Source organism: Oncorhynchus gorbuscha, linkage group LG08 (assembly GCF_021184085.1).
Source record: "Oncorhynchus gorbuscha isolate QuinsamMale2020 ecotype Even-year linkage group LG08, OgorEven_v1.0, whole genome shotgun sequence".
NCBI lineage: Eukaryota > Metazoa > Chordata > Actinopteri > Salmoniformes > Salmonidae > Oncorhynchus > Oncorhynchus gorbuscha.
The window spans coordinates 51,538,092-51,552,576 of NC_060180.1; the positions used below are offsets into that span (position 1 = coordinate 51,538,092).

Consider the following 14,485-nt stretch of genomic DNA (forward strand, 5'->3'; position numbering starts at 1 on the left):
ATGGTCATCTCCATTGTGGGTTCCTCCAGGGGGACTGCTCAGCGACTGAGCCTGCTTATCTGGTCCACCCATGGGCTCACTGGAGGGGACATTGGACTCCTGGGTGGACCTTGGGCTGACCCTCTGGCTGACTGACAGGTTCTCCTCAGCCAGGAGGACTGACATCTGGTTGCAGTGCACAGGTGCAGGCTCTCCGAGTGAATACTGTGGGCCGGGCTGTCTGTGCATTAAGTCTATGGCAGCTTTCCAGTCTTCGACATAATTTGCCTCTATTGAAAAAATACAAATTTAGGAAATTGTGAGGCATGTGTGCAAGACATTCAACTGTATTAATTTTAAAACATTTTAAAGTCCTTACCACGTATCTCTTGGTACAGATGTGTAACATCCTTGGTATCCATCAAAGGATTACCTGAGCAAAAGGAAATAAAGTTTATTCCTTGTTCCACTCTAATTAGGTAACGTAAGCCTTTAAAATGTTAGAATGAACTAGGGGCATAGCATATATGAATTCCAAATTTATCCCACGGTTTCAATCAATCAAATGTATTTATAAAGCCCTTTTTACATCAGCCGATGTCACAAAGTGCTGTACAGAAACCCAGCCTAAAACTCCAAACAGCAAGCAATGCAGATGTAGAAGCACCGTGGCTATGATAAAACACCCTAGAAAGGCAGGAACCTAGGAAGAAACCTAGAGAGGAACCAGGCTCAAAAGTTATTAGGGTCTACAAAAGAAGCTAGGCTACTTTTTTAAACATTGACTACTTGTATGTGTTTGTAAACATACTGCAGGCATCTACATTAGTCCACATGTTAAAGGGACAATATACAGGTGCTACATATGAGGCGACAGTACAGAATATCACCTTTTATTTGAGGGTGTATTCATACATATGTGTTACCATTTAGAAATGTACAGTAAATGTACAGTTCACTGTTTGTACGGATAACTGGCAAAATAATGGAAACACTTGAGTAAATAAGGGATACAAAGTAGACTGAACAAAAATATAAACACAACAAGTGTTGTGTTTATTGTTGTTCCAATGTTTCATGAGCTGAAATAAAAGATCTCAGAAATGTTCCATATGCACAAAAAGCTTATTTCTCTCAAATTTTGTACACTAATTTGTTTGCATCCTTGTTAGTGAGCATTTCTCATTTGCCAAGATAATCCATCCACCTGACAGGTCTGGCATATTAAGAAGCTGATTAAATAGCATGATTATTACACAGGGGCACCTTGTGCTGGGGACAAAAGGCCACTCTAAAATGTTGTCACACAACACAATGCCAAAGTTTTGAGGGAGAGTACAAGTGGCATGCTGACTGCAAGAATGTCCACCAGAGCTGTTGCCAGAGAGTTGAATGTTCATTTCTCTTCCATAAGTTGCCTCCAACATCATTTTAAAGAAATTGACAGCACGTCCAACCAGCCTCCAACCAACGCCATCACTCTCCTTCTTGGTCAAATAGCCCTTACACAGCCTGGAGGTGTGTTGGGTCATTGTCCTGTTAAAATAACGAATTATAGTCCCACTAAGTGCAAACCAGATGGGATGGCGTATCCCTGCAGAATGCTGTGGTAGCCATGTTGATTAAGTGCGCCTTGAATTCTAAATAAATCACAGACAGTTTCACAAAGCACCCCCACACCATCGCACCTCCTCCTCCATGCTTCACGGTGGGAACCCCACATGCGGAGATCGTCCGTTCACCTACTCTGTGTCTCACAAAGACATGGCGGTTGGAACCAAAAATCTCACATTTGGACAGATTTCCACCGGTCTAATGTCCATTGCTCGTGTTTCTTGGCCCAAGCAAGTCTCTTCTTCTTATTGGTGTCCTTTAGGAGTGGTTTCTTTGCAGCAATTGAACCATGATGGCCTGATTCATGCAGTCTCCTCTGAGCAGTTGATGTTGAATGTGTCTGTTACTTGAACTCTGTGAAGCATTTATTTGGGCTGCAATTTCTGAGGAGCAGTTAACTCTAATGAACTTGTCCTCTGCAGCAGAGGTAACTTTGGGTCTTCCTTTTCTGTGGCGGTCCTCATGAGAGCCAGTTTCATCATAGCGCTTAATTCTTGAAATGTTCAAGATTGACTGACCTTCATGTCTTAAAGTAATGATGGACTGCTGTTTCTCCTTGTTTATTTGAGCTGTTCTTGCTATAAAAGAGACTTGTTATTTTATCAAAGAGGGGTTTCTTCTGTATACCACCCCTACCTTGTCACAACACAACTGATTGGCTCAAACACATTAAGAAGGAAAGAAATTCTACAAATGAACTTTTAACAAGGCACACCTCTTAATTGAATTGCATTCCAGGTGACTACCTCATGAAGCTGGTTGAGAGAATGCCAAGAGTGTGCAAAGCTGTCATCAAGGCAAATGGCTACTTTGAAGAATTTCAAATATAAAATATATTTGGACTTGTTTAACACGTTTTTGGTTGCTACATGATTCAATATGTGTTATTTCATAGTTTTGATGTCTTCACTATTATTCTACATTATAGAAAATAGTTTTAAAAAACAAAGAAAAACCCTTGAATGAGTAGATGTGTCCAAACTTTTGACTGGCACCGTATGTTTCTGAAAACTTCTACATTAATGGGGATGCTACCATGAATACAGATAATCATGAATGAATAATGAGTGAGAAAGTTATATAGAGGTATAAATACCATACCCCCCCAAAAAAATGCTAACCTCCCCTGTTATTGTAATGGTGAGAGGTTAGCATGTCTTGGGGGTATGATCTTTGTACCTCTGTAACTTTCTCACTCATCATTACTCACAATGATCCATACTCATGGTAGCATCCACATTAATGTAGAAGGTTTCTGAGACATATTCTATTCTTATTTACAATAAAAGTGACTCCAACCAAATACATTACGTACCATTCATTTCTATTGGGCACAGCATAATCCCAAACACAACTAAAACAAACTGCAAATGCATCCAACAAGTGTGTAGAGTCACAATCCTGATGTAGACATTGTGTGCTGGGAATATGGGACCAAATACACAACTTTTTACTACTTTAATACACATATACTGTTTGTGACTTTGTCCAAATACTTATAACACCTTCAAATGGGGGAACAGATACATAAAGATCTTTCATTTCTAAATGGTTAAACAGATATGTAGGAAAATACCCTCAAATAAAAAGGTGACATTCTGTACTGTACATATTTAAAACGTTGAGCCAAATAATAACTTTTAGGTTCACTGTCCAAATAAATACGTAGGGGAGTGTATGTACCTATTGATTATTGAAGAATAAATGCCTCATGAGATTAGTTCAACTGTTGCACTCCATCAGAACCCTTTTTTTTTACTCCAAAGTTTGGAAACAAAGTCAATGTAAACAAACACTATATAGCCTCAAACCATGATTTAAACTGTACTTTGGATATCATGGCTGGTTCGGCCTTGCATCCATAGCTCTGTTTATGAATTTGAGAGTGGTTACATTTCTCTAGCCCTATCCCTAAGCTTTTGACCGAATAGAGGCGGGGTTAACTGTTTATTGTTGTTTAAACCGCTGATTGCCCCTTTAAGTATCCGCAGGACTCACGTTCTCTAAATTCCAGCAGCTCATCGCAATAGGCAGCAATAAATTCCGGTATCTGCCTTGGTCCCTCAATGAGTATGGCTCTGCAAAGACATTCTAGCCAACTCTTCAGCCCGTATGTGATGATGATTGTCAATGGGGGCTTGAAGTGAAGCGTACTCCTAGAAGCCATCTGGAAAAGTACCGTTTATGATTTAGCTGCGGTAGTTGTTTACCTGATAATAATGTCATGCATAGCCTACTGTACATTAATGTGTCTACAGCCAGTTGGTTAAGCCTATTATTATTCCACACAAGTATAACTAGATATATATTCAGATTATTCGAAACTGAATCAGATATTTAAGAATAGTAAAAACATAGACTTTGTACCATGGCAGATGACCTCTTGAGCCAACAACGAGGACTTTACAATCCATTTCAAAGCCAAGCTGTAAAAGTCCGCGGCATCATGACGTCACAATGGCATTCCCCTAAAGCCTTGGCTAACTTGAAAATTAAAGCAACATTTGCGCATTTTGTTCAGTAGACTAGCTTTAACAAAATATTACCCGAATCCATTTAAACCAAATAACATATTCAAATAAATTCAAATTGCCACGCCAAAAAAGGAAGAAATCATGCCTATGTAATTATGCATAAGCACAGCCATTCTTTTCCTGGCACATTCAGCATACAAAACTCACACTTTTAACACACTCTCTTTCATTTTCAGTTAAAGAGGAGTGAACAATTATTTGCAAAGTAAGGTTGTAGGGCTTTGTGTTCAGTCCATGTCTGGGTGTCTGTAATGAGAAAAATTACTGAAATGTAGCCACCTGAGAAATGTTTATTTTATGCCAACTGAGGAACAATATTCTCTGTGCCTTCAACGAAAAAATATTCACTAGCTTAATTATACTACCAATTAACAAAAGCTTCCAGGCCAAATGTAATCAAACTGAAGACTTATCCTCTTATGAATATGCACCAAATATACTGTATTCATGTTTTCTTAATTAAGGAGATTAAATTAAATCAAATAACTCTCAGCCATCCATTCCTAGAATAACTGGTTCCATACTTCTGCCTTATTTGGACGAGAATGGACTATTCTCGTTCTGCAATCTTCAATGGAACAACCCTCCTGGTCGGGGCACTACATTATGGATGCTGTACTGGGGGAATCTGTTCTCTGCTGTTCAATGAGGCACGGGACAGGGACATACATGGACCTCAGTTCCCCGGCAGGGACCCGGGCTGTGGTTTGTGACACTCCCACACTGTAGGAGACCTGGGTAGCAAGCTCTGGAGCCCAGCTGGAGCTGTCATTCACGTTGCAGGAAGAGGAAGTGCAGTGGACCTGTCTGGATGTGGGCTGGCACTTGCTCCTGCATCCGCGCACACCTGTGGCCATCCTGGGTCTCTGCCTGGACCTGTAGTGAAGGGAGACAAACAGTCTGGAGAGGACAAGCACAGCAATGCACAGTGAGGAAGGGCTCTGCCCTCCATATTGGCAAGAGCACCCCATTGGTTGGTGCCAATTGCATGCAGCTGTTAGAAGGGCTGAGGTGCTGCTGAGTTAACAACTGATGACGGCACCAGGGCAGCGTTGGCTGACCGGTGGGACAATATACCACACTGCCATATAGTTGGCATATGTAGGACTGGCCTGGAAAGTAGGGTGGTGATGGTGGAGGATATGCCTGGTAATTCTGGGGCATCTGGGGTAGCAGGGCATCTCTGGGGGTATGGTAGCACAGACATATCCCACCTCCTGGTTGGTGTGCGTAATGCTGGGGAGCACAGGCCTGTCCAGAAATATTGGCCTCACTGCTGCTGCTGGCCAACATTGCTGCTGAGCCAGGTTTGACTTGTGGAACAACTGTGGGGAAAACAGTGAGGGGGAGGAACACAGATCACTAGTGTAAAGCAGATGTAAGTTTACCATAGGTAGTTGGGTTTCTGAGTCTGAGATGACACATACCTTCAACAGTCTTCTTCTCAGTGGATACCAGACCTGCTACTGCCTGGGGGGGGGGGGGGGTGCCTGTGCCACGTGTTTGGTGTTGTTGGCATTATTGTTGTTTAGTTGAACAGGTGGGGACCATGTTGCCAACCAGTGCCCCTAGCTCCATAGCTGCAGCCTCTAGGGTTTGGTTCACCTGCTGCTCCATGGCTGACGGAGCTGTAACATTGTTCACTTGTTGTCCACGTGGGCATTAGAAGTACCATCCTAACTTTGTGTCTATATGTCAGCAGATCCTCATCATAGACTTTGCCACATTGAGTCTTTCGGCTTTGGCGGGAAAATAAAGACATTTTGGGGATGTGACTGTAAAAGATTGTGTTTTGTGTGCATCAATGACTATAGAAATACAAATAAAATTGTATTGGTCACCTACACATATTTAGCAGATGTTATGGTGTAGCGAAATGCTTGTGTTCCTAGCTCCAACAGTGCAGTAGTATAACAATTCACAACAATACACACAAATCTAAAAGTAAAAGAATGGAGTTAAGAAATATATAAATATTAGATTGAGCAATGTCGGAGTGACATTGACTAAAATACAGTAGAATACAATACAGTATAAACATATGAGATGAGTAAAAGCAGCATGTAAACATGCATTAAACATTATTCAATCAAATCAAATTTTATTGGTCACATACACAGGGTTAGCAAATGTTAATGCAAGTGTAGCGAAATGCTTGTACTTCTAGTTCCAACCATGCAGTAATATCTAACAAGTAATCTAACAGTTTCACAACAACTACCTTAAACACACAAGTGTAAAGGAATGAATAAGAATATGTTCGGGATCTTTACCCCACACATTTCCTTGGTGATTCCATTTTTTAGGTTGAGTTTGATTTGACCTCTTTATTTATTTTCTCTGCTGTCATGTTTGGGGAGATTTGACTCTCTCCTTTGGTTCTGAACCAGCTGTTGTCCCAGTTGGATTGAGTGAACTGTACTTTGGCTCAGTGGCACAGTATAAACATTTAAACATGACAAACTATTCAACAAATTTTATTGGTCACATACATCAAATGTTAATACTGTAAATGTTTGATTGAAGGTCAGACTGTAGAGTTGAAATCCTTTTTCATTGGACTGGCAGTAGGCACTGGTGATGACAGTGTTGCTTGTTGTTGGTAACTGGTAGTGGGCACTTGCATAGAGAGTTTTGCTTGTTGTTGGTGTTGGTAACTGGTAGTGGGCACTTGCATAGAGAGTGTTGCTTGTTGTTGGTGTTGGTAACTGGTAGTGGGCACTTGCATAGAGTTTTGCTTGTTGTTGGTGTTGGTAACTGGTAGTGGGCACTTGCATAGAGTTTTGCTTGTTGTTGGTGTTGGTAACTGGTAGTGGGCACTTGCATAGAGTTTTGCTTGTTGTTGGTGTTGGTAACTGGTAGTGGGCACTTGCATAGAGAGTGTTGCTTGGTGTTGGTAACTGGTAGTGGGCACTTGCATAGAGAGTTTTGCTTGTTGTTGGTGTTGGTAACTGGTAGTGGGCACTTGCATAGAGTTTTGCTTGTTGTTGGTGTTGGTAACTGGTAGTGGGCACTTGCATAGAGTTTTGCTTGTTGTTGGTGTTGGTAACTGGTAGTGGGCACTTGCATAGAGTTTTGCTTGTTGTTGGTGTTGGTAACTGGTAGTGGGCACTTGCATAGAGTTTTGCTTGTTGTTGGTGTTGGTAACTGGTAGTGGGCACTTGCATAGAGAGTGTTGCTTGTTGTTGGTGTTGGTAACTGGTAGTGGGCACTTGCATAGAGAGTTTTGCTTGTTGTTGGTGTTGGTAACTGGTAGTGGGCACTTGCATAGAGAGTGTTGCTTGTTGTTGGTGTTGGTAACTGGTAGTGGGCACTTGCATGGAGAGTTTTGCTTGTTGTTGGTAACTGGTAGTGGGCACTTGCATAGAGAGTGTTGCTTGTTGTTGGTGTTGGTAACTGGTAGTGGGCACTTGCATAGAGAGTGTTGCTTGTTGTTGGTGTTGGTAACTGGTAGTGGGCACTTGCATAGAGAGTTTTGCTTGTTGTTGGTGTTGGTAACTGGTAGTGGGCACTTGCATAGAGAGTTTTGCTTGTTGTTGTTGGTGGCAATCGACAGACACCGGCCATGTTCCATTGTTTAGCTCATCCACCACAACATAGCCAAAAGCAACAATGTATCACTTTCTGTCTACTCTATTGTTGTACTTTTTTAAATATTATGGTGCAGTTGCTCTAACTTCTCATTAGATAGTCAAATAATGTTGTGATGAGCTTCAATAGCAGGAAAACAAACAACATGTATAATAGCTAACATTACCTGCAAGCTAATTGAGCTTTTGTATTTAATGCATTCCTTACCCCATGCAACTATGTCATAACAACCTGGCGAACAGGTCATTTTGACTTCTGATGAGTAACTGAGCAGATGTTAAAAGGATGACATGGCCTTAGGCTCAGTCCAAGTCAGTCCAGACTGTCTAAGCCAGATTTTAAAGGTTGATGGTGATTCTCGATTTCTTTAACTCACACTTCCACCCATGGAATCTGTTACTATGCAACATGGATGTGACATTATGACTCATTTTGTGAGTGTTGCAATGGTTCCATTCATTCCACAGAAACAGTGGTCCTAAAGCTAGAATCCTTAGTTTAAAAATAGAACAAAGTGACACCTCGCCACTGTTTTGGTAAAAAGTTGAGAGATTGGTTACATTTCTCCATGCCTCTCTCAAATTCATAGACAGAGCCATTGACGTAAGGACTGACCATCAGTGATATCAAAATTATAGTTTGAACCATGTTTGGAGGGTATAAAGTGTTTGTTTATATTGTTTACAAACATTGGAGTAAAACAAGCTTATATTTTGGTTTCTGATGGGGTACGACATTTGAACTAAGCTCAAGAGGGATTTATATGTTATAGTTCAAAAATTGATGTAGCGACTAAGGATTCTAGCTTTAAACAACAGCCCAATACCGAATCTTTGTTAAACTGTTGTATCAATGTGGAAGTTTACCCTCCATCTACTGCCTTTACATAGCTGCAATTACCTTAAGTTGTATGTTTTTGTAGTGATTGATTGAGGGTTTGTGCACTATCGAAATTCATGCAATGTAAGTATATTTATTCCTCATTATCAGTTTAAAAGAATGCAAAAGAGACATTGGCAACTGCAAAAATAAGGTCCTTCTCATGTGAAGACAGGATTAGTTGCCCTGGGGATTGCAGTTCATGACGCAGCCTGTGACAAGAAAAAGGAGAGAGCATAGTTTCATCTATAACATCAAAACACATAGCTTCTTCAACCACTTAATGCCATATGTTCAACTTTTAATAATAACCACATGGTAGGCATGGATTGCTCGCCCTGACAATCATCCAGAAATAAACAAAAAAGTCCAAGTGAAATCTAAAACACAACCATACATTTCATAGTGGCAACATGTTTAGCTACCTTGATTGTTGTTTGCGCTCGTGTCTAATCTTTTGTTATGAAGCGATACGCAGCTGGGGTTGTTATTCTTCTGCCCCACCCCTCCCTGGTTCTGTCTCTGGTTGGTGGCAGGGACACAGCTGGAGGAGCCCAGCCTGCTCAGCTCCCCCTGGTGCCCACAGAATAGCAGGGAGCTGTTGCGCTGCTGCAGCAGTGGGCACTGGAGAGGGCACAGGGCCTGCTGCCTCTCCTGGGAGGGGGTGGCCACCAGGTGGTACTGCTGGGGGTAGTGGAAGAGGGGGTCGGAGGAGCAGTTCTGGGGCTGGACGAAGGAGGTGCCCAGGTTGTGAGCAGAGCAACGGGGCTCGGCCACGTGGTGGGTGTGCAGGCTGCCGTGGGACGACTGGGAGCACGGTGGCAGCAGGTGGCAGCTGCTAGAGTAGTGGCCACAGTCCTGGTACATGGGGATGTTGGCCATGTGATCCAGGCTGTTGCAGTGCATCATGGTCTGGGAGTTCTGGTAGGGGCAGATCATGCCGCCCACCCTGCCCTGGGACTCGGGTCGCGTCAGGTGACAGAGGCGCCAGTGGCTGCCAGTTCTGCCGAGGCAGCTACACAGGCCTGAGGAGATCGAGAGGGAGAAGAAAAATACATTATAAGGCATGATGGCAGTCTCACAAAAATCCCACAGTATATTATGTCTGTAATGTAAAGGTAAAACCTATAGATGAATTAAAGCTGGAATCCTTAATGGTGAAACTGCCACGTCCTTTTGGGATATTACAACAACAAACAGTTTTTTTCCCCTCAGACATTGTAAGCGCAATAGAACAGCAGAATATGTACTGCAATTATTTCATTTTGCACTGCTCGACGCAAATCACCGTCCACAAAACCACAACAACAACAATGGTGCTGAGGCTGACAGGTTCCCCTTATGCGGATTCCTTTTCCACGTTCACAGCTATGAATCAACAAATGTACAGCTAATTTCACAACAAAATCTAAAATCTATTGACTTCAGTGCAATGGTTTGAACGTGAAATGCAAACATGTAAATATCTTACTTGGCCCTTGAGAACAAATGGGCATGAAGTTGGTGTTGGTCGTCTGTCCGTGGTTGAGCGGAGCCATGCCAGCCTGCTGCTGCAGAGACGCAGGACACTGTCCTGGGGAGTGGGTACAGTGGCCCATCACAGGCCCTCCCTGGGGGTACAGAGACATCATACACGGGCCCCTAATCAGCTGCTGTGGAGCCATGGCAGCCGGAGAGTGCACAAAGCTATTGTTCCTGGACAGATTGGAGGCGGTAACGGAGGGGCACATAAAGCACATATCTTGGAAGACAGCTGAGTTTTTCAGATAGCTGGGGTTGTGTGGTATTTCCTGAACTCCAGGGGTGTTAGCCAGATAGCTGGGGGTCCTCGGTGGCTCCTGGACTTCAGCGGTGTTAGCCGCATAGCTCTGGAGCCGTGGTAGCTCCTGAGCTCCAGCCGCCACATAACTCAGGGTCCTGTGGATATCTGTCACTCCAGGGAGGTTGGTCCTTGGTAAATCCGGAGCAGCAGCAGGAGCCACAGCCGCAGTCTGAGCTGGAGCCAGGTTGGCAGTCACAAGACTTGGGGTCCTGGGGATGTCAGAAATAGGGAGACACAGGAAAGGGAAGCTCTTGGCTTCCTCTGGTCCCAGGCCCAGTTGGCACAACAGACCAGGGGTCTTAGCCAGCTCTGGAGCAGGCAGTGGGAGGTAGACCAAGAAGGGGGTTCTGGACTCTCCTGCGGCCGTGAGGGTGGGTAGGCATGGTGAAGCAGACTGGCACTGAGTTTCCCCTGTCAAGGCAGGCGCGGGAGCTGGGAGCTGCACACTGGGGACACCGGTCTCTTCTGGTGCCACAACAGGAAGGTACACAGAAACAGGGGCCACAAAGTCGTCGGTCACTGCAGTATGGGGGCAGGTCAAAACAGAAGATTTGGCCTCCACTGTCTCTGCAGCAGAAGGAGATAGCATATCGGCCAATTCAGTCTCCACGCTGACCACAGAAGGACAAATTCGCTTGGAGGATTCTGTCTCCACGGTTGCAGCAGTAAGGGGAGAAGCCAGAATGGAAGACTGGATCTCCACAGTCACTGGAGAAGGAGGGCGACAAATCACACTAACAGACTCAGTCTCCAATGTCGCTGCAGGAAGAGGACACAGAAGATCAGAGGACTCTCTCACCACCCTTTTGACTGATTCAGGAGGGGACACTACCATAGGAACCAGCATCACATCCTCTGCTGTCTCGGATGGTGAAGTTGCACCAGAGAGGGAGTGTAGGATGACTGAGAGAGGACGATCCGTCAAACTAATATGCACCTCTTGGACAGCCATAGCAGGGGAGTCAGCCATAGCAGGGGAGTCAGCCATAGCAGGGGAGTCAGCCATAGCAGGGGAGTCAGCCATAGCAAGGGAGTCAGCCATAGCAGGGGAGTCAGCCATAGCAGGGGAGTCAGCCATAGCAGGGGAGTCAGCCACAGCAGGGGAGTCAGACACAGCAGGGGCTGAAACAGGGAGCTCCAGTGTTCCAACTGGGATGGAGGGCCTTGAGGGTGTCATCTCCTGGGGTTCGACTGGTGCAGAGTAGACCTCAAGGGGTACAACCTTGTCTCCAAGGGCTAGAGACTCCTCAGGCTCAGCGACCATAGCAGCTGGTCTCTCCACCACAGGACCTGCTCTCTCACAGATGGGATAGCTGGGCTGAGATGCACCGGCCATCTCCAATAGTGCCACCACGTCTTCGAGGGCGCCCACCATTGAGGCACAGCTGCACTTATACCTGACAGGGACGTCACACGGAGGCGGAGCCACTGCTGCGTTCTCAGCCAATAGGGGATGAGCCTGGAACACAATCATCTTGGGTACATGCTCTGTCTGCACGATGATCAGGGACTCTGATGGGAGCACGCCAGTCCGGATCAGCACCGCATCCAACTCCTGGCTGATCTCACTGAAGGAGACCCGCTCAAAGAGGGCCGAACGGACACGCGCACAGGAGTTGTTGGCGGAAGCCCCGAGTGGAGGAGAGTCCCGGGGGGACGACTCTAGGTCAATCTTGCGCCGGTACAGGGCCAGGCCCTGGGCAATGTCTGCTGGGATGGGCCCTGGGGATAGTGTGATGGTGGTGGCAGAGACCTGCAGGCCACACTCGTTCTGGCCACCGTCAGTAGAAGCTCCTGCCACTGCATCCATAGCCTGGATGTCTCGGCTGATGCAGGGCTGGTCACTAGAGATGAAGGAGAAAGGCTCCCTGACATCCTCACATCTAGCTTCCATTAGCAACGGGCCTGCCTCCCACTCCGGGATTGGCTTGGGATGGGGGTACTTTTCAGGACCTTGGACAGTGACCTGCGGCTGTACTTGTGGTTGTACAGCTTTATTCTTCTTCCTGTAGACTGCAAACAAGCAAAAGTGCACATTATGATTTACAATATGAAAACAACAACCGATAGGTTGAGAATTGATTGGCCTGTTTTGTTAAACAACAGAGATGAGAAAAATTAAGTAACTTACAATGAGAGCCTTTTGTAGCCCTGAATTCTTTAATAAGCTCATGGATAGGCATGCCTGGCTTCTCTGTGAAACACAATGCAACGTGATTGGGTCAATTAACAAAAGGTGTCTAGAACTATTAACATGCATCAGTCTAGTGTAGTCTACTACAGGGGATTCAGGCACAGCATTGCCTACCGTCTCTGAAGATTAGAAGCGCATTGAAGAAGCCTGCTGCGAAGGCGGGGATACTCTCCGGTTGATACTTCACCACAGCCTTGCTCACTCCCTCAAGCATGTCCTTGAATCCCGTTGGAATATTCACCACTTTATGTGGATAAGGCATCTTGCTGCTTATGAACACAAGCGTAGATGCACGAAATTCCAAATCACAAGAGTAAAGTCGTTCAAATATTTATTTACTGACTAAATGTAATGAACGCGCTCGTCCAAGGCATTATTGATGGCCTCCAATAATTGTCCAATGCGCTGAGAGCAGTAATGAAGGCTACTAGCGATAACATGATCACTCAATAATTGCGTCATAATGGCGGGTGTATTGTTGCTGCGAAATAATGTTGTCACGCACACGTACAGTTGGCCTGCTACTATGTTGCATTTGATCCAACTACCAGATAGCTCATCTGACTGTATATCATGCCGGTATTTCTACATCAAATAATATAAAACGGTAATTCCCATCACTATTGGCTTAGTGCGACAAAGGTGTATTTAACTTTTAACTGTAAAGCATCTGTAGGCTAGCTAACAAACTGTAACGGGCTAATGTGATGCTCCATTCGTAGTTACAAGTAGTTTACAATTTGGCATAGCACAGAGTTTTCGACCAAACTTAATAAAGATCCGCCCCTTTTTTTTTGTCAATTTTCACCTAAAATGACACACCCAAATCTAACTGCCTGTAGCTCAGGACCTGAAGCAAGAATATGCATATTCTTGGTACCATTTGAAAGGAATGTAGGAGAATATAACACAATATAGATCTGGTAAAAGATAATACAAAGAAAAAGAACAACCGTTCTTTTGTGTTTTTTTTTTGTACCATCATCTTTGAAATGCAAGAGAAAGGCCATTACCATTGTTATTCCTGCCCAGGTGCAATTTAGATTTGGGCCACTAGATGGCAGCAGTGCAGGTGCAAAGTTTTAGACTGATCCAATGAACTACTGCATTTCTGTTCAAAATGTATCAGGACTGCCCGAATATGACTAATTTGTTTATTAATAACGTTATGTTCCAGATTGTGCTCTCCTCAAACAACAGCATGGTATCATTTCACTGTAATGGCTACTGTAAATTGGGCAGTGCTGTTAGATTAACAAGAATTTAAGCTTTCTGCCAATATCAGATTTCTTGTTAGTTACAACCTCATGCTAATCACATTAGCCCACGTTAGCTCAACCGTCCCGTGGAAGGGACATCGATCCCAAAGAATTAACTTGGCAATACTCCTCAATTCACGACTTGGGAGACAACCAATTTTCTTCTAAACGTCCATGTCTAGTTGCAGGGGATTTGTTTGAATTTAGAAAGTGTTTATTAAATTAAATCAATTTTTGCTCCATTCATCTATTTGAAATATTCTCCCATTGATTGAGACAATTAGTCTGAAATTATCTGTGCGATGCCAAACAGTAGCAATCTAATGCCCATCAGCCAACTGGAACAGAGTAATGGTCTGACTAGTCAATATTTTTAATTGCCAGCTGTAGGCCTGTCTTTTTAAAAATGTTATGTGAAATGTTTGTGAAGCTAAATGTTTGTATATATCTGCCCAGGGACTAAAGTAGTCTACAGATGAAAACTAATTGATGTGCATTGTCACTTTCCCCAAAAAATCATAAATAAATCACAAGGTTACAAACAGTGCATGCATCTTAAACACATCAAGGAAATAACATGACCATCGGTTTAAAATATACACATACAAGAAAA

At 44.0% G+C, this 14,485-nt stretch overlaps 1 protein-coding gene across 1 annotated transcript; it reads right to left on the reverse strand.

Moving 5' to 3' along the window:
• Window positions 1-8,671: 8,671 nt before the first annotated feature.
• LOC124040914 lies at window positions 8,672-13,521 on the reverse strand. The gene is made up of 5 exons (XM_046358026.1): window positions 12,728-13,521; window positions 12,551-12,613; window positions 10,069-12,432; window positions 9,023-9,622; window positions 8,672-8,809 (listed from the first exon to the last, which is right to left on the reverse strand). Exons 1-5 carry the CDS (start codon window positions 12,873-12,875, stop codon window positions 8,775-8,777), a joined length of 3,210 nt encoding a protein of 1,069 aa, XP_046213982.1. The 5' UTR covers window positions 12,876-13,521; the 3' UTR covers window positions 8,672-8,774.
• Between the last annotated feature and the right edge of the window lie 964 nt (window positions 13,522-14,485).